Source organism: Sceloporus undulatus, chromosome 2 (genome assembly GCF_019175285.1).
Source record: "Sceloporus undulatus isolate JIND9_A2432 ecotype Alabama chromosome 2, SceUnd_v1.1, whole genome shotgun sequence".
NCBI lineage: Eukaryota > Metazoa > Chordata > Lepidosauria > Squamata > Phrynosomatidae > Sceloporus > Sceloporus undulatus.
Window position 1 is genome coordinate 187,416,901 of NC_056523.1, and position 15,115 is coordinate 187,432,015.

A 15,115-nucleotide genomic window follows, 5' to 3' on the forward strand; every position below is an offset into this window, starting at 1 on the left:
GAGTAGCGTGTCCCTGTTGGTGCTCTTAGACATCTCAGCGGCTTTCGATACCATAGACCATGGTATCCTTCTGGAGCGCCTGGCAGAGGTGGGAATCGGGGGCACTGTGCTCCAGTGGTTCCGATCCTACCTCTCTGGGAGGTTCCAGATGGTGCAGCTGGGAGACGTGTGCTCCGATAAGAGGGCCCTTACATCTGGGGTCCCTCAAGAAGCCATTCTGTCTCCCATGCTTTTCAACATTTACATGAAACCACTGGGAGAGATCATCCGGAGTCATGGGGCGCGGGGTTATCAGTACGCTGATGACACCCAGATAGTCTTCTCTATGTCTCCGACTGATGCAGTGACCGGGGATGGCATCTCTCCTCTCGTGGCCTGTCTGGAGTCGGTAATGGGCTGGATGAGGGAAAACAGACTCAGCCTGAATCCAGAGAAAACGGAGGTGCTCGTGATAGGTTCTCCTGGCCCGGGAATGGCGGTGGTTCCACCTGTCCTGAACGGGATCACTCTTCCTGTGAAGGACTCAGTACGCAGTCTGGGGGTGCTCCTTGACTCGTCACTCCACCTTACATCTCAGGTGGATGCGACGGTCAGGAGCACCTGTTATCAGCTTCGGCTGATACGCCAGCTGCGTCCCTACCTGGGCCAGAGGGACCTTGAAACTGTAGTACATGCTCTGGTAACCTCTCGATTGGATTTCTGCAACACGCTCTACATGGGGCAACCCTTGTACCATACCTGGAAGCTACAATTAGTGCAGAATATGGCAGCCCGACTGGTTACTGGCACACCCAGAGCCAGCCATATAACACTAGTGCTTAAGGATTTGCACTGGCTGCCTATTCGCTTCCGGGCGCAATACAAGGTGTTGGTTATTACCTATAAAGCCCTAAATGGCTTGGGCCCAGGGTACCTTGAGGACCGCCTCTCTCCATACAATCCGCCCCGCACACTCAGAACATCTGGGCAGCAGTTGTTAAGGGTTCCAGGGGCTAGATTAGTTTCTACTTCTAAGAGGGCCTTCACCACCTCGGCCCCCAACCTCTGGAACTCTCTGCCCATTGAGCTCCGCTCGGCCACCTCCCTGGCCCAGTTCAAAAAGGGGCTGAAGACCTTTCTATTTAAACAGGCATACCCTGATGTGAGCCTCGAATAGCCTCACCCTCCTCTACGTCAGCAATGGCAAGCTGGCTGGAGTGTTTTATTGGATTTTAATCTGTATGTATAATTTTTTTTTATGTATTGTATCTTGTGGAATGTTGTACACCACCCTGATTTGTAGAAGGGCGGTATATAAATAAAATTTTTAATATTTTATTTTATTATTATACATTGTAACTCAAGAAAACCTTATGGTAAATCAGGGTTAGGGAAACAAGTGGTTCTTCAGATTTTAATGGACTGTACCTCCCTTCCTTTCTGAGTATTGATGATGCAGGTTAAAGTTGATAGGGTTGGGAGTCCAGTAACATAAAGAGAGATTCTTCACCTTAGAATATACATTGCATGTCCCTGTCCCCCTGCCCAAGAGTTCTACTTAGTCTCAGGCTGTTCATTTTTCTCCCAACTAGGTTGGCCGCATTCTGCGTCGAGACAAGGGGCAAAGCCGTGCACTGGTGCAGCTACAGCAGGATGAGGAGAAGCTCTTGACACTGGAGTATGATGCTGTCTGTCTCTATGTTGGTGGTTCGGAAGAGGACTGAGCTTTGCCGCCCCTCCATGGTGCACAGCACATGTAGGATGGAGGATTTTTAAGATCCCAGGCTTAATATCAAAGAGCCAACCTGCAATTTGTTGTTAGGGCCAGGTATCAGAAGTCCTGCGGGGTAAAAGCAGTGGACTGGGAGCTGGGAAAGAAGCTGCCTCCATATTCAGAGTGGATTAACTCAAAGTGGTCTGGAATATTTTTTTAATTGAATGCTAGATGTGCATTTACTTGGGTTTTCTCCAGTAACATGCATAGACTTCTGTTTTTTTAAAACCAATGATGATACTTGAGAACATGAGTATCAGAAGACAGCCAAAAACAAGTGCATACATAATGAATGAAACCTACAGTCAAACTGTTGCAGCTCAGTGCTGGTTCCAGAAGAGCAAGAAATTAGGCGTGCCCAATAACAAAGCAATGTATTCCAGTCTTAATTCAGAGCCAATATTCCACAATACATCCACATCTAGGTGCGGATTTTTAAACCAGGCTGTGCTATATATAATAGCTGCTGCCTTGTGTATCTTTTCAAAATATAGAAGGGAGTGGCTAATTGAGCAGTGGAAGAAAAGTAAAAACGTTTTGAGTATTTAAAGGTGGAACCTTGGACATATGATTCTCCCCAGCCTTGGCTTTTCCAGAGTGAAACAATTCAATTGCTCAAAGACTTCTTTTCACAAGACAAGATTTTCCGGCCACTAATACACAGAAGAGACAGTAGCTACAGTATACAGGATTTTGAGCAAAACTGATCCTCTTTCATGAAGACTGAGCTCTTAGCAAGGCATATCCTAAAGAAGGATGTGCCTTAAATCATTCTTGAGCAGTTTCAGACTCTGCACCTGCACAAAGAGGGACATCAAAAATGGCTACAGAACTGGCCTTTTACATTAAGTGGGCCTCTGCATTCTGAAATTTAGAACGCTTTTGTGTAGATTTCCCTCTGTCAGAAGCATGTGAAGACCCTGTTTTCCGATCTTTGTAGTGGCTGCTGTGAAAATGGGCTTGGCAGGAATGAACTACTTTGTAAATCAGCTTTTTTGGACATCATGCTGGACTTAACGTTTTTTTAAAGTTAACTTGTATAAGGAGTGAAATAAACCACTTTTTTCCTCCCTTTTGTTTGGTGATTTGGCTGTGATCAAAAATGCAATGACCAATGTAATTAAATTGTTCTATCAGTACAATGCTTGATTTCCAGAGCCAAATGGCTCTTTTCCTTAATCTAACGAAAACTGTGGCTACCAGTTTACCTTTCTTGCCTTTTTCTCATTCAGGTTCTGTTTGATGTTTATCTGAATAATGACTGGTTTTGAGAACTGCGTGACTCATTCTCCCATTTGTGCATCATGTGTGCTTCTCCTTTCTGCATTTCTGTATTCCAGTGATAATCTTAAATAAATCTCACGACAGGGCAAAACCTCATGCAAGTAAAGTAATAGTAGAGTGCTGGAAGTGAGCTCTAAAGGGACCACTAGTTATTTATTGAGAGGCTCTCATAACACTTCTACCATGCCACAGAAAACTGCTCCTCTGTCCCCAGATAGTTTTGTTAGGCTGAATGAAGAGTTCTGTTGAAAACCAAATCTTGTATCTGTACATTTTAATACTTGAGTAGTTATACTTTTCCTAGAGTCAGGATGAGGAGTAAGTGGTCTCCAGGTATTGCTGGACTGCAGCTCCCAGCATCCATCACCATTGGCTATGCTGGCTAGGGCTGTTGGGGAATGGAGTTAAACAACATGGGAAGGCAACACATTCCCCACCCTTTGCATGCTTACAGAGATTTGGTAGTCCAGCCATGATCATGTATGCCCATGCCTAGCAGAGTACAATGAGGCATATGATACGCTACAACAATGCTTCTCAGTCAGATGATGTGGGACACCAGCAATTATTTTCCAAAGTCTGGGACTGTGATTACAATTGTGCTCATTGTTGATCATTGTTTCTTTCCTGGAAACTTGCCAAGGACCAGTAGCAGTCCAGATACGTCCACTTTGAGTAGCACTACTCTAGAGTCTGTGTACATGAGGATATATGTAGCATATTTCTGTTTTTTGTTAATTGCTTTCATGGAAGGTTTAACATATGGCAGTCCTATGAATGAGAGACCTCCAAGGGTTTTAGTCAACTATCATTTCTTACAAACTCAGGCTTCCCAGACTCAGTCATAGAATCACAGAATTTTAGGTTTGGAAGAGACGGCAAGGGCCATTTTAGCCGCCCTCCTTTGCAAATCAGTCTTCCTCTTTTCCTACTGCCTTCCACTTTGCCAATGAGCCATATCTTTTTGTGATATGTCCAAAGTATGACAGCCTCACTTTGGTCATTTTGGTTTCCAGGCTGAGTTCAGTTTTGGGTTGCTCAAAGACCCATTTATTTGATGCTTTGATTTATACCTGAGCCCAGAGCCAGAATGGCGTGGTGGTCTGAGTGCTGGATCAGGACACTGGGAGACCAGGGTTCGAATCCCCACTTACCCATAGAAACCCACTGGGTAACCCTGGGCAAAGCACACTCTCTCAGCCTCAGAGACAAGGGCAACCCCCTCAGAACAAATTTTGCCAAGAAAACCCCATGATAGGTTCAGAAACGACTTGAAGGCACAGAATATTTAATTATTTGGAGTATTTATACCCCACTCTTGAGCCCCAAAGGCACTCAAAACCAAGCAAGAGGCCTGGTAGCAACATTTAGTCTGTGTGCCAGCTTCCAAAATGGCCGCCAGGGTCTGGAAACGGAAGGAACGAAGGCCGCTCTTTGCTCTCCCGGGTTCTCTTTCCATTTACTAAAATGGACGTCGCGACTTCCAGGCTCTCCAAGTCACGTGACAGGGCGACGCTCTGTGCCTCGTCTCTCTATGGTCGAGCTGGGAAGGGGAAAAAGGGACTGGAGAAGAGGAGGTTGATGTTTACTTTTTGGAGGAGGAGGAGAAGGTATTGAAGTAAACAAGGTGAGAGAAGGAGGTATCTCTTAAGTAGGGACACCAAGGAGCAGAGTTTGGGGTGTGAATTAAGGCAGTTTGGGAGGCAGGGTGGGAATTTGGCTGTAGCCCTCTGCATTTGCTCTGCCATCATCATCATCTTTGTTGTTGTTATTGTTGTTGTTCATATTGTTTATTTATACCCCACCTTCCTTCTAGTACAGGGGCTCAAGGCGGATGACAAATCTAAAACAGTCCAAGAGTTAAAACAGCATAAGACATTAAGAATACACAGTTTAAAAAGAGAAAACATTTAAGCCATTTAAACCATTTAAAAAGCATTACATTATTAAAATTTAAGAATTTAAAACTCTTTAAAAACAAATCTCCCTGATGGAGAAAGGGAAATTCAAGAAAAATTGGAGGGCATAAAGCTAAAACAACACTCATACAGATGTAAACTCATGCTTCTTGGTTATGCTCAGAATGGAGGACATCTTGAAGTCCTCCCTGGACAGAAGGTTGAAATGGAGGACGGGTCCTGGAAAAGGAGGGCACCTATGACCCCGACTCATGGGGACCCTGTGGACCCCTGTCCTCCATTGCCCTGCTCATGTCCTGCAAATTCATCCCCATGTCCTCCCTTATGGAGTCCAACCATCTGGCATGCAGCTTTCCTCTCTTTCTGTTGCCTTCTATCTTCCCTAGCATTATTGTCTTTTCTAATGATTCATAGTTGCCCTCCCCATTCCTAGTCTTCATCTGACTTTTTGAATGCAGTTTTCAGTCGGTTCAACATTTGATCCAAGGCAGGGGAAATCTTGACCTATTTCAATTTCCTCATTATCTGTTAACAACAATACTGATGATGAAGCCAGAATCGTGTAGTGGTTTGAGTGTTGGACTACAACTCTGGAGACCAGGGTTTGAATCCCTGCTTGGTCATGGAAACTCACTAGGTGAGAGAGGCACTCAGAGGGAGGCACTGGCAAAAAACAAAAACAACCACCTTGAGAACAAATTGTGACAAGAAAACCATGTGATAGTCATGCTCTAGGGTCACCGTATATTGGAAATAACTTGAAGGCACACAACAACAACAACAACGATGATGATGATGATGATGACGACGACGACAGGACTCTTGGGGTCAGGAAAGCTCAGTTTTACATCCTGAGATGTGGGTACAATAAGGCTAGAGGGGAATGGAGGGATCTGATAAGGAAGAGAGGCATTTCAGAGGTAGTCAACAAGGGGAAGGATATGAAGCCTTTGTTAGGAGCAGATCTAGGAATAGAATGGATCTGAAAGCCAGGAAAGGGTCATGCGTACAAAGATAGCTGGCTGGCAGTAACTGTGGTCAGAGAGAGAAGTGGCACTTGTTAGGCATCATATCCTCCAGCATTTCATGGATAAAAACAAGTGTAACCCAGCAACATTACATAGTAGCCGATGCCATAAGGTATTAATGAGAAAGGAACTACAAGAGGTTGCTGCAGTTTTCTTTCACCTGAGTCCACAGAGAAGGGCCCCTCTTCTCTTCTCCATTGAGTTGAGTTCAAACTACAGTGGTACCCCGGGATACGAATGCGCCGCCTTACGAAATTTCCGGGTTACGAAAAAAATCCATTCAAAAAAACTGTTCCGGGTTACGAAGGTTTTTTCGGGTTACGAAAAAAATTTTGGTGCTTTTCGGCGCTATTTCACACGAAATCGCGGCTTTTCCCCATTAGCGCCTATGGGTTTTTCGGCTTGCGAAGTATTTCGGGTTACGAAAGCAGCGGCGGAACGAATTAATTTCGTAACCCGGGGTACCACTGTACTTTTGCATCTTGAACTCAGTTTTCAGCAACTGAAGTAAGGCAAGGGGTAGAGTGGGAGAAAGAGAAAGAAACTGGAACATTTTTAAAAGAACTGAAAAAGTGGGACAATAGGGTGAGATTCATTCTGTTAAATTGGGACAGTTAGAAGTTATAAGGTCCACAGTAGGGATGGGGAACCAAAGGTTTTGATCCTGGCACCTAAACCTCTTACCATTGGTCATGCTGGCTGGGCTTTCTGTGAGGTGGCATCCAAAAAGGTTTCCACTCCTACTGTATAGAACAGGAAGACACCTATGAGAATAGGGATTGAACTAAAAAGCTCAGCTGGCTTTCAGTTGGCTGGTTGGTTTTCTGTTATTGTTACTCCTGTTCAGATTTCCTTTTGACTTCTCTCCTTGTCATGGTAGCTATCATACTGGGAAACAAAAGCAGACAACTCCTGTGCATCTGCCCCAGTTGAGGGGTATCCCACAGAGCTCATCATGGCACAACAACGTGGGGTCAATAGCCTGCGCTTCAACCAAGATCAGAGTGAGTAATTTCCTTCTACTCAATCTCCAGTACAGTACTCTTTTACTCAGGACTTAGGCTTTGAGATCATTAGGTTCTCCAAGAAAGCCAAGGTTTGTAAGCAGATACACTGTGAGCCCAGTATCTGATGGAAATTGTGCTGAGTGTTGCAGTTAATTACTGGAAGAGCTCAGAATTACAACTCTTCATGACCATGCTGGCTGGGAAATTTTGGGAGTTGTAGTCCAGACTACACTCTGCTTTTTGGTAACAGAAATACATTCTGCAGGAACATACATACTTCATCTTTTCATCTTGTTTAAAGCTGTGCCCTTATATTGATAGTAGATTGCAGAGCTTCATCTTGGCTCCAGCCAAGCCCTGGAGTACTCTGTTTTCAGTGTATGTAAGGTAGATCCATTTCCTCTTTCCCACTTTAGGTTGTTTCTGCTGTGCTATGGAGACTGGTGTTCGGATCTATAATGTGGAGCCTCTGATGGAGAAAGGGCACCTTGGTAAGAAGCAGAGGAGCCTGAATGTGGGATTATGCAACACTGGTTTCTGTATCACCCCACTGTATGCCCTAACAGTGCCTATCTTTTCTCTTTTTTTGCCAGACCATGAACAAGTGGGCAGTGTAGGATTGGTTGAAATGCTACATCGCTCCAACCTACTAGCTATCATTGGAGGAGGTGGCAATCCCAAATTTTCAGAGATTTCAGGTATCTTTCACAAATGAAGAGAGGGAGGTGATGGATCTAGTAGATCAGAGTAAAAGTGTCTTCCATTATGATATCTGTATTTTCTGGCTTCAGCTAGTGCATAAAGAAGCAGGTGTAATTTCTCACAATCTTCAAATAGGGAAAGGCCATTTCCTCTATGAATGCTATGAATTTGTCCTAATGCTTCCATTGTAGTCTTGATCTGGGATGATGCCCATGAAGGAAAGGAGGGCAAAGACAAGCTGGTATTGGAATTCACCTTCACCAAGCCAGCACTGGCTGTGCGCATGAGGCATGACAAGTACGTATGGGATTCCCCCTGTTTTGCCTAGTCACAAAGAATGGGTGGAGAGGGGTATGATGGAAACATGGTATTCACAAAAGCAGAAGAATTTGGGTCTGGATGGCAGAGTGTTTTTAATAGCTAGCTCCCTCTGTATTTGGTGTTTCTCAGATCCAGGGTGCGTAGAGAGAATGCTTCAAGACATTTTAGATAGAATGCTTCAAGCCCAAGTATCAATACAAATTGCATATGTAGACTGAGATCTTCTTGCCGAGGGTTACTAGAAGAGTGGCGGTGGCGGCAACACAGCAGTAGCAGTGACAGGAGTATACAGTGGTACCCCGGGATACGAATTACCCAGCTTACGAATTTTTCGGGATACGAAAAAATCCCATAGGGATTTATTGTTTCGGCTTACGAAGGTTTTTTCGGGTTACGAAAAAACCTCGGCGCTATTTTCAATGGAGCCGCGGCAGAGCCGCGGCTTTTTTTCCATTAGCGCCTATGGCAATTCGGCTTACGAAGGTTTTTCGGGTTACGAAATTAGCCGCGGAACGAATTAATTTCGTAACCCGAGGTACCACTGTAATAGCCATGGGTACAATAGCAACTGGGAGGAAACCTATCACTGTCAGGAGAAAATACTGACCTTGCTAGTTCCTTAGCTGCTTGAGAGCCAACAAGGCTTTTTTCCCCCAGAGGCAACAGCTTTCACTGTCTTTTGCCCGTTGTAGCTGTTCACCCCTGCAAAAAGTGCACTATCAGAGCACAATGGACCATTAAACTAGTTTATCGCATTGACAGGATTCTGGCCTATGAATCCTATATACATTCAATCCATTTGCTGAAGGAAGTGTCTGGAAGAAGCTGACAGCATAGTCAAATTGATGATAATAATAAGACAGATATATTGATTTTGAAAATATGGAGATTTTTACTTAATCAAGTCCAATATTTTTGGAGTTCATATTTTAACAGGAGCTAACATTTTTGTAAAGGAACACATCACAGTAGAATATCTAAAATCTTTCCTCATTTTAGTAACAGCCAAAACAGAGAGAATAATTGCTATCTAGGACTGTACAACCCAGTAATAGTTTGATAGGCAGGTGCTATTTGGACCCAAGAGGATTTTGGCAAGAATAGGAGATAGTGCTCTGACAGTGAGGCCCAATTTAAAAATAAAAAAGCAAACAAACAGTGCTATACTTTTTGAACTTTGCTTAGATATCAGAGTTTTACAGATAGGAGAACAGGACTCATCAAGCTACTAAGAAGAGGGACTATAGACTGTCAAGTCACAGATGCTTTATCCCCTGTAAGACCATCTATCCATGGTTCAATCCTGTTTCCGCAACCACAAGGGCTAGGAACTTGGTGCTCTTGTTCTTAGTGATTTCCATCCCACCTCAACTAGTGATACTTTTTTTATTTGTATTTGCCAAGGTAGAGTCATAGGCAGAGCATTGGGCCATATGTCAGTCATGCCATAAAAACAGATGCATCACACTTAGATCAAGGGTTCTTCCGTCAGTACTTGCAGTGAGCTGAACCTCTGCCACTAGGTAGATGGGTCTTGAAGTCCTTGTTAGCATCATGGGTAAATGTTAACAGCTGTCCAGTGCATAGAAAGAGTCCATTTGTATTAGTGACCCTGTTTAGTACTTTTTGTATTGGTTTGACAGTTTGAGTGTGAGAAAAAATATGAAGTCTGAGAACAGACAAAGAATTAATTTTTCTCTATTGCTAACCAGTTTGCTCGGTTCTTATAGCTATTGAGGGAGAACTGGATCACCCTTACACATTTTGATTTTCTTTGCTTTCTTCTGCACTGTGTAACCCTTGGCTGCTCATCCTCCATGGGCCTCACCTTGGGCGCAGGGTACACCCCAGCCCATGTGTTCCTGATTTGTCCAGCGATGGGGACTGAATTTAGTTGCTGGCTGAGGTATAGTCTGGACATAATTTGTTTGGGAGCACAATTTTACCATTAGCTGTGTAGGAATGCTGGACAATCCTATCATCAAAAGGGCTGGAATGCTTCTTTGCGGTATACCATCTGCTACATCATTTATCACCAATATGCTTTTCTCATAGCAGTAACATCTGTCATGTTATTGTCTGTCACTGAAAGAATTCTTGGACGACTAGAACTATACCCAGTTCTGGAATAAGGCAGTTCTCCATGGTTGAAGGGAAAGGAAGTTTTTAAAATGTAAAAAAAAAATGTGTGCAAATGTCTAAAACTAGCCAGAACCATTGCAGAACAACTCTCAAATAGATGTCTGTGTGGAGGGACAGGTAAACACCCATGGCCAAGGGAGAGTGTATGTGTTCAGATCATGGTGCTGAAGAATTCATCTGTACATATAGTGCTCTACATTTGTTGTTGTTGTTTCTCCCCTTCTAGGATAATCATTGTTTTGCGGAATCGAATCTATGTCTATTCCTTCCCTGATAACCCTACAAAGCTCTTTGAATTTGATACCAGGGAAAATCCCAAAGGTATGAGTTGTTGCACACAGGCCTTTTGGCTCTGCTTCCTCTATCTGGGGAGTCCTTGTACCTCATCACTGTCCCAAGAGGGTGATCTGCAAGAACTGAGCCCAGCTTTAACTACTACCTCTTTGGGTTTTGTTGGTTTGTTTTCCCCTACCCAACCGCAGGACTCTGTGATCTCTGTCCCAGCTTGGAGAAGCAGCTCCTGGTTTTCCCTGGGCATAAATGTGGCAGCTTGCAACTAGTGGTGAGTAGGCTTGGGGGAAAGGGCAGTGGATAGAGTGAGGCATGGGAGAACAAATAGGAGCTCCTTTGTTGGTTAGGCATGTTCTCAGTCCTCACAAACTATGGTTCAGAACACAGTGGGCAAAGTACAGCTTGCCAAGTTTGTTGGACTGCAACTCCCACGAGCCCTTGTCATCATAGCCAATGATAAAAGAATGCTAAGAGTTGCAATCCAGCCACATTTAGAGGGCCACATATTGCCTGCACCAGTTTCAGAAAACAGGTTTGGAATCCTGTTTTTGATTTAGATTTTTTTTTCTCCATCCTAGGATCTTTCCAGCACAAAGCCTGGGACCTCATCTGCCCCATTCACCATTAATGCCCATCAGAGTGAGATTGCCTGCATCTCTCTCAACCAGCAGGGCACTGTTGTGGCTTCTGCCTCAAAGAAAGGGACCCTCATCCGCCTCTTTGACACACAGACCAAGGAGAAGCTGGTGGAACTCAGGAGAGGAACCGACCCAGCAACCTTGTACTGGTAAGAATTCCCTCAGATCCTCACCCAAGCGCCTCACCCTCAGACTGCCCTGAGTTACGCCTTTCCATATGTTGAGCAAGTGAGCTTTGCTGCCATCATTTAACCTCTGATCCCCATCCCTCATAATGTTATTGTTACTTAACAATAAGATACTGTGGGAATGATAGACTAAAATATCTGGAAGACCGGTATTTTGATATGTACCCCATTACTGGGGAAAAGGCAGGATATCAATAGCAACAGCAATAGTAGTAGTGCTTGTAATAGTAATCATCATCATAATCATCATCCCCCATTCCTTTGCTGGACAGTGTTCAGAAGTCTGTTTCAAAGTTGGTAACCCTAACAAATGCTATCACCCCTATGCCTTTTGTACAAGTGTCAAGAAGCTTATTTTGGGCTGCTGTGGAATCAGAATCAGCTGATAGAGTTGCCCCAGCAATGCAAGAGTAGGTATACCAAGCTGGCAGTGCCTTTTCTGTTACAGTCTCATGGACCACCTGAATGCTTGCTACAGACCACTGTTAGTCCCTTGACTACTGTTTGAGTATCACTGTCCTATATGATTTGTCATAAAGGGAGCACAGAAGTTTTGAAATACTGTTTTAAAATTGGGGAAGAACTATTTGTTATTATAAATTATTAGATCAGGTATTCACTGTTTGCATCAAGAACAGGCTCTGTGTTGGTGGTTTCCCCCCCCCCCCTTCCTTTACCTGTCTTTCTCATGGGCATTTGCTATTATGTACATGAATACAGTGGCAGTGGGAAAGATATTAAAGGAAAACCTTGAAGTGTCATGTCATCCTTCTCTTCTCCCCACAGCATTAACTTCAGCCATGATTCTTCCTTCCTCTGTGCCTCCAGTGATAAAGGAACTGTCCACATCTTTGCCCTAAAAGACACCCGCTTGAATCGCCGTTCAGCGTAGGTACTGGGATCAGCACATTAGGAAGGAAAGTACTGGTGTCTGTTCTATTCTGACTCCCCTCTTCCTTCTCCTCATCTTGCAGATTGGCACGTGTGGGAAAGGTTGGACCCATGATAGGCCAGTATGTAGATTCTCAGTGGAGTCTGGCCAGTTTCACTGTGCCCGCTGAGTCTGCCTGCATCTGTGCTTTTGGCAGGAACACTTCCAAGAATGTCAACTCAGTCATTGGTGAGTGGCAGTGCCTATTTTGCCCTTCGATGGCCACTCAAAAGGTTGCTGTGAGATAGGTGCACCCATGCATCAGGTCAGCTGCAGGATTAGATGTGGTGAAGTGGCTTGTCTAGGTAATGAATCTGGGATATTATGAAAGACCAACATATTCCCAGCTGTTTTTAGTATAAAATCCTTTGCTATCATGGGAGACATCATTTTGGATTCTTCTTTTAACCTCAAAATCTTTCTTTGGTTATGGAATTCTCAGGAGTTCAATTTTGTTTGTAATTCTCCCGCTACAGCTATCTGTGTAGATGGTACTTTCCACAAATATGTCTTCACTCCAGATGGCAACTGCAACCGTGAAGCTTTCGATGTCTACCTGGATTTATGTGATGATGATGACTTTTGAGTGCGACTGAGTCCCTCCTGGGGAGGCAGAAGCAAGTGGACTTAAGCCCATTTTCAAAGTATTGTTTAGCCATGATGAAGGCCTAGGCTGAAAAAGGCAAAGGCGCACTGTTTTTTGGATTCTTGTGATGGGTTGGAATGAAGAGCTGCTTTATTCATCATTTCTTGTCACTAGGCATTCTGTTTTTGTCTGGGTACCCAGTTTCCATGGAACAGTTGAAAAGTCCCAGGAGATGGAATTTGGGGGGAGAGAGCCTCTCAGAACGCCATTCAGCCAAGAATCGGCTATCCTTGCTACCAGCTACATCTGGATGTTGCCACCTCTTAACAGACGTTTGAAGAGGAGAGAGGGAAAGGCATAGAACGATCATATGTTAATTTTACAGAGAAACACATAGCTAAGTGAACTGAAGTCAATATTTTCATTTGCTATTTAGGCACAACACAAACTCATTAAGAGCTCCTTCCTCATTGTCAACTCTACATGTCCTGAATTGTGACTGTCCCTCATTGCTAATTTGAAAGCTTGGTAACACTATTGACTGTATATGATCAGTAAAGGAACTGGTTGTAAAAGGATGTTGCATATCATTTAACCTCTGTGTAGGCAACTTGTGTAGGCAACTCCTCCAGGAGTTCTACTATGAGTGCCATAGTCCCTCACCTTTGGTCATATTGGATAGTACTGAAGGGAGTGGCAATTCACCACCATCTGGAGGGCCACAAGTTGCCCACCTCAGTTTAGCAAAAAGTTTGTTGGGGGATTCTGAGAATTGTCCAATATATCTGGAGGGAACAAGATGAGGGAAAGCTGCTTTGTATAGTAGGAACTTCTGCAAACATACATATAAGCATAGCTCCATGGTTACTAATTATAATCCCTTGTAAAACAAATTTAACATGGCAAATTTTAGGGGAATAATTTGGGGAAACTGTAATTTTCAGTTGATTTCTTATGTCACCATACAATGTGTGATAACTAAATGTTCACAGGATTACATTCATACAGTCTGATCCTATGCTGTGTACTCAAACATCTCACTCTTCAATGGGGCTTATTCCAATGTAAGCCCCATTGAACATAGCTCCATCACAGAGAACTACTATCTTTCCAGTACTACATCAGTCTTCTTCCAGCTTGGAACCACCTTTGTTTGGCTTTTCCAAGTTTCAGGTCTAAGTCCCACTTCTGTCACTAGCCAAAATAAGCCAGACTATCAGGAAGACAGACAAAGGTGACCCTCCAAAAATTTATTCCTGGAATTTAAAAAGGCTCCCTGAGCACTAAAAGGCAGATCAATGGGACTTAAGCCTGTTTTGCCGAATAGAAAACAGAGAGTCTGAACTGTGATTCAAGAGCAGGGTTAGTTGAGGAGAAACACAAGCATGTTTTGATGCCAGAGAGACTGAAGTGGGAACAAAGGAAGTGTAGGAGGTCGATTTAGAAAGGATGTGTGTCTGTGTATGTGAGAAAGTAAACATGATTAAAAAGAGTTTGGTTTTCTGGATTACAACTCCCAGAATTCTCAGACAGCATGGCCACTAGCTTGTCTTGGTTTGAATATAACCATAAAGCAGAGAGCGAGATCGCTTTCAGGAGCAATGTGATTTGAATTAATTGTGTATCCTCTGATGTGGACATGACAGAGGTTGTATACAGCTGGCTACACTTTCCATTCCTAGTTTTTGCTTCCAATCCAAGGTGGCATCCATGCATGGGAATAGGGAATGCAATGCCTTGGGAATACCATGGCTTGTATGATTCTAACTTTAGTGCTCAGTTGTATATATATTTTCATTTTTAAATCTTTTCTAGTTGTTTCATAGCCACCCTCCCCATTCTTAATTATTATTATTACTATTAAGCTTTATTTATATAGTGCTTCAAATTTACACAGCGCTGTACATACAGTCAATTAAAACAGATAAAATAAACCTGCCTGTGGTGTACAGACTATGAAAACAATTAAATTAAGCTATGTAAGAAAAGTTACAGTAAACAGGATAGAAGGAGAGCGACTGTTAATAAAGAGAATTCAAATAAGACTAATACAAAACAATACCCCCCCCCCAAAAAAAACCCTCCAAGGCATTTACTAATGCAGGAACAAAGGAAGTTTTCTAATGTAATGTGTTGTATATAATTTTGTTATAAGATGGAATAGACAGCACTGTTTATTTTGTTTTGGCTTTTAATGTATTAATAAAAAAATTAAAAAATTTTAAAAAATTAACGTCCTTTTTGGATAAAAGTGAGCCTCACATTTTTAAAAAATGAAAATAAATAAATGTCTGTGGTAAATAAACAATAACATGACAATAATAA

At 43.2% G+C, this 15,115-nt stretch overlaps 2 protein-coding genes across 3 annotated transcripts in view; both read left to right on the forward strand.

Moving 5' to 3' along the window:
* GPKOW (G-patch domain and KOW motifs) overlaps positions 1-2,823 on the forward strand; it is a 17,814-nt gene extending 14,991 nt beyond the window's left edge. For both annotated transcript variants that reach the window (XM_042450255.1, XM_042450257.1), the window contains one exon: positions 1,572-2,823. In XM_042450255.1, the coding sequence (XP_042306189.1) occupies positions 1,572-1,703 (132 nt within the window). In that variant the 3' untranslated portion in view covers positions 1,704-2,823. The remainder of the gene's footprint in view (positions 1-1,571) is intronic.
* A 1,688-nt stretch (positions 2,824-4,511) lies between these two features.
* On the forward strand, positions 4,512-15,028 carry WDR45 (WD repeat domain 45). The gene is made up of 11 exons (XM_042450339.1): positions 4,512-4,664; positions 6,865-6,988; positions 7,408-7,482; positions 7,585-7,689; positions 7,885-7,990; positions 10,383-10,477; positions 10,639-10,718; positions 11,026-11,234; positions 12,060-12,161; positions 12,248-12,393; positions 12,681-15,028. The coding sequence occupies exons 2-11, from the start codon at positions 6,940-6,942 to the stop codon at positions 12,788-12,790; spliced, it is 1,077 nt and encodes a 358-aa protein (XP_042306273.1). The 5' UTR covers positions 4,512-4,664; positions 6,865-6,939; the 3' UTR covers positions 12,791-15,028.
* Positions 15,029-15,115: the final 87 nt, after the last annotated feature.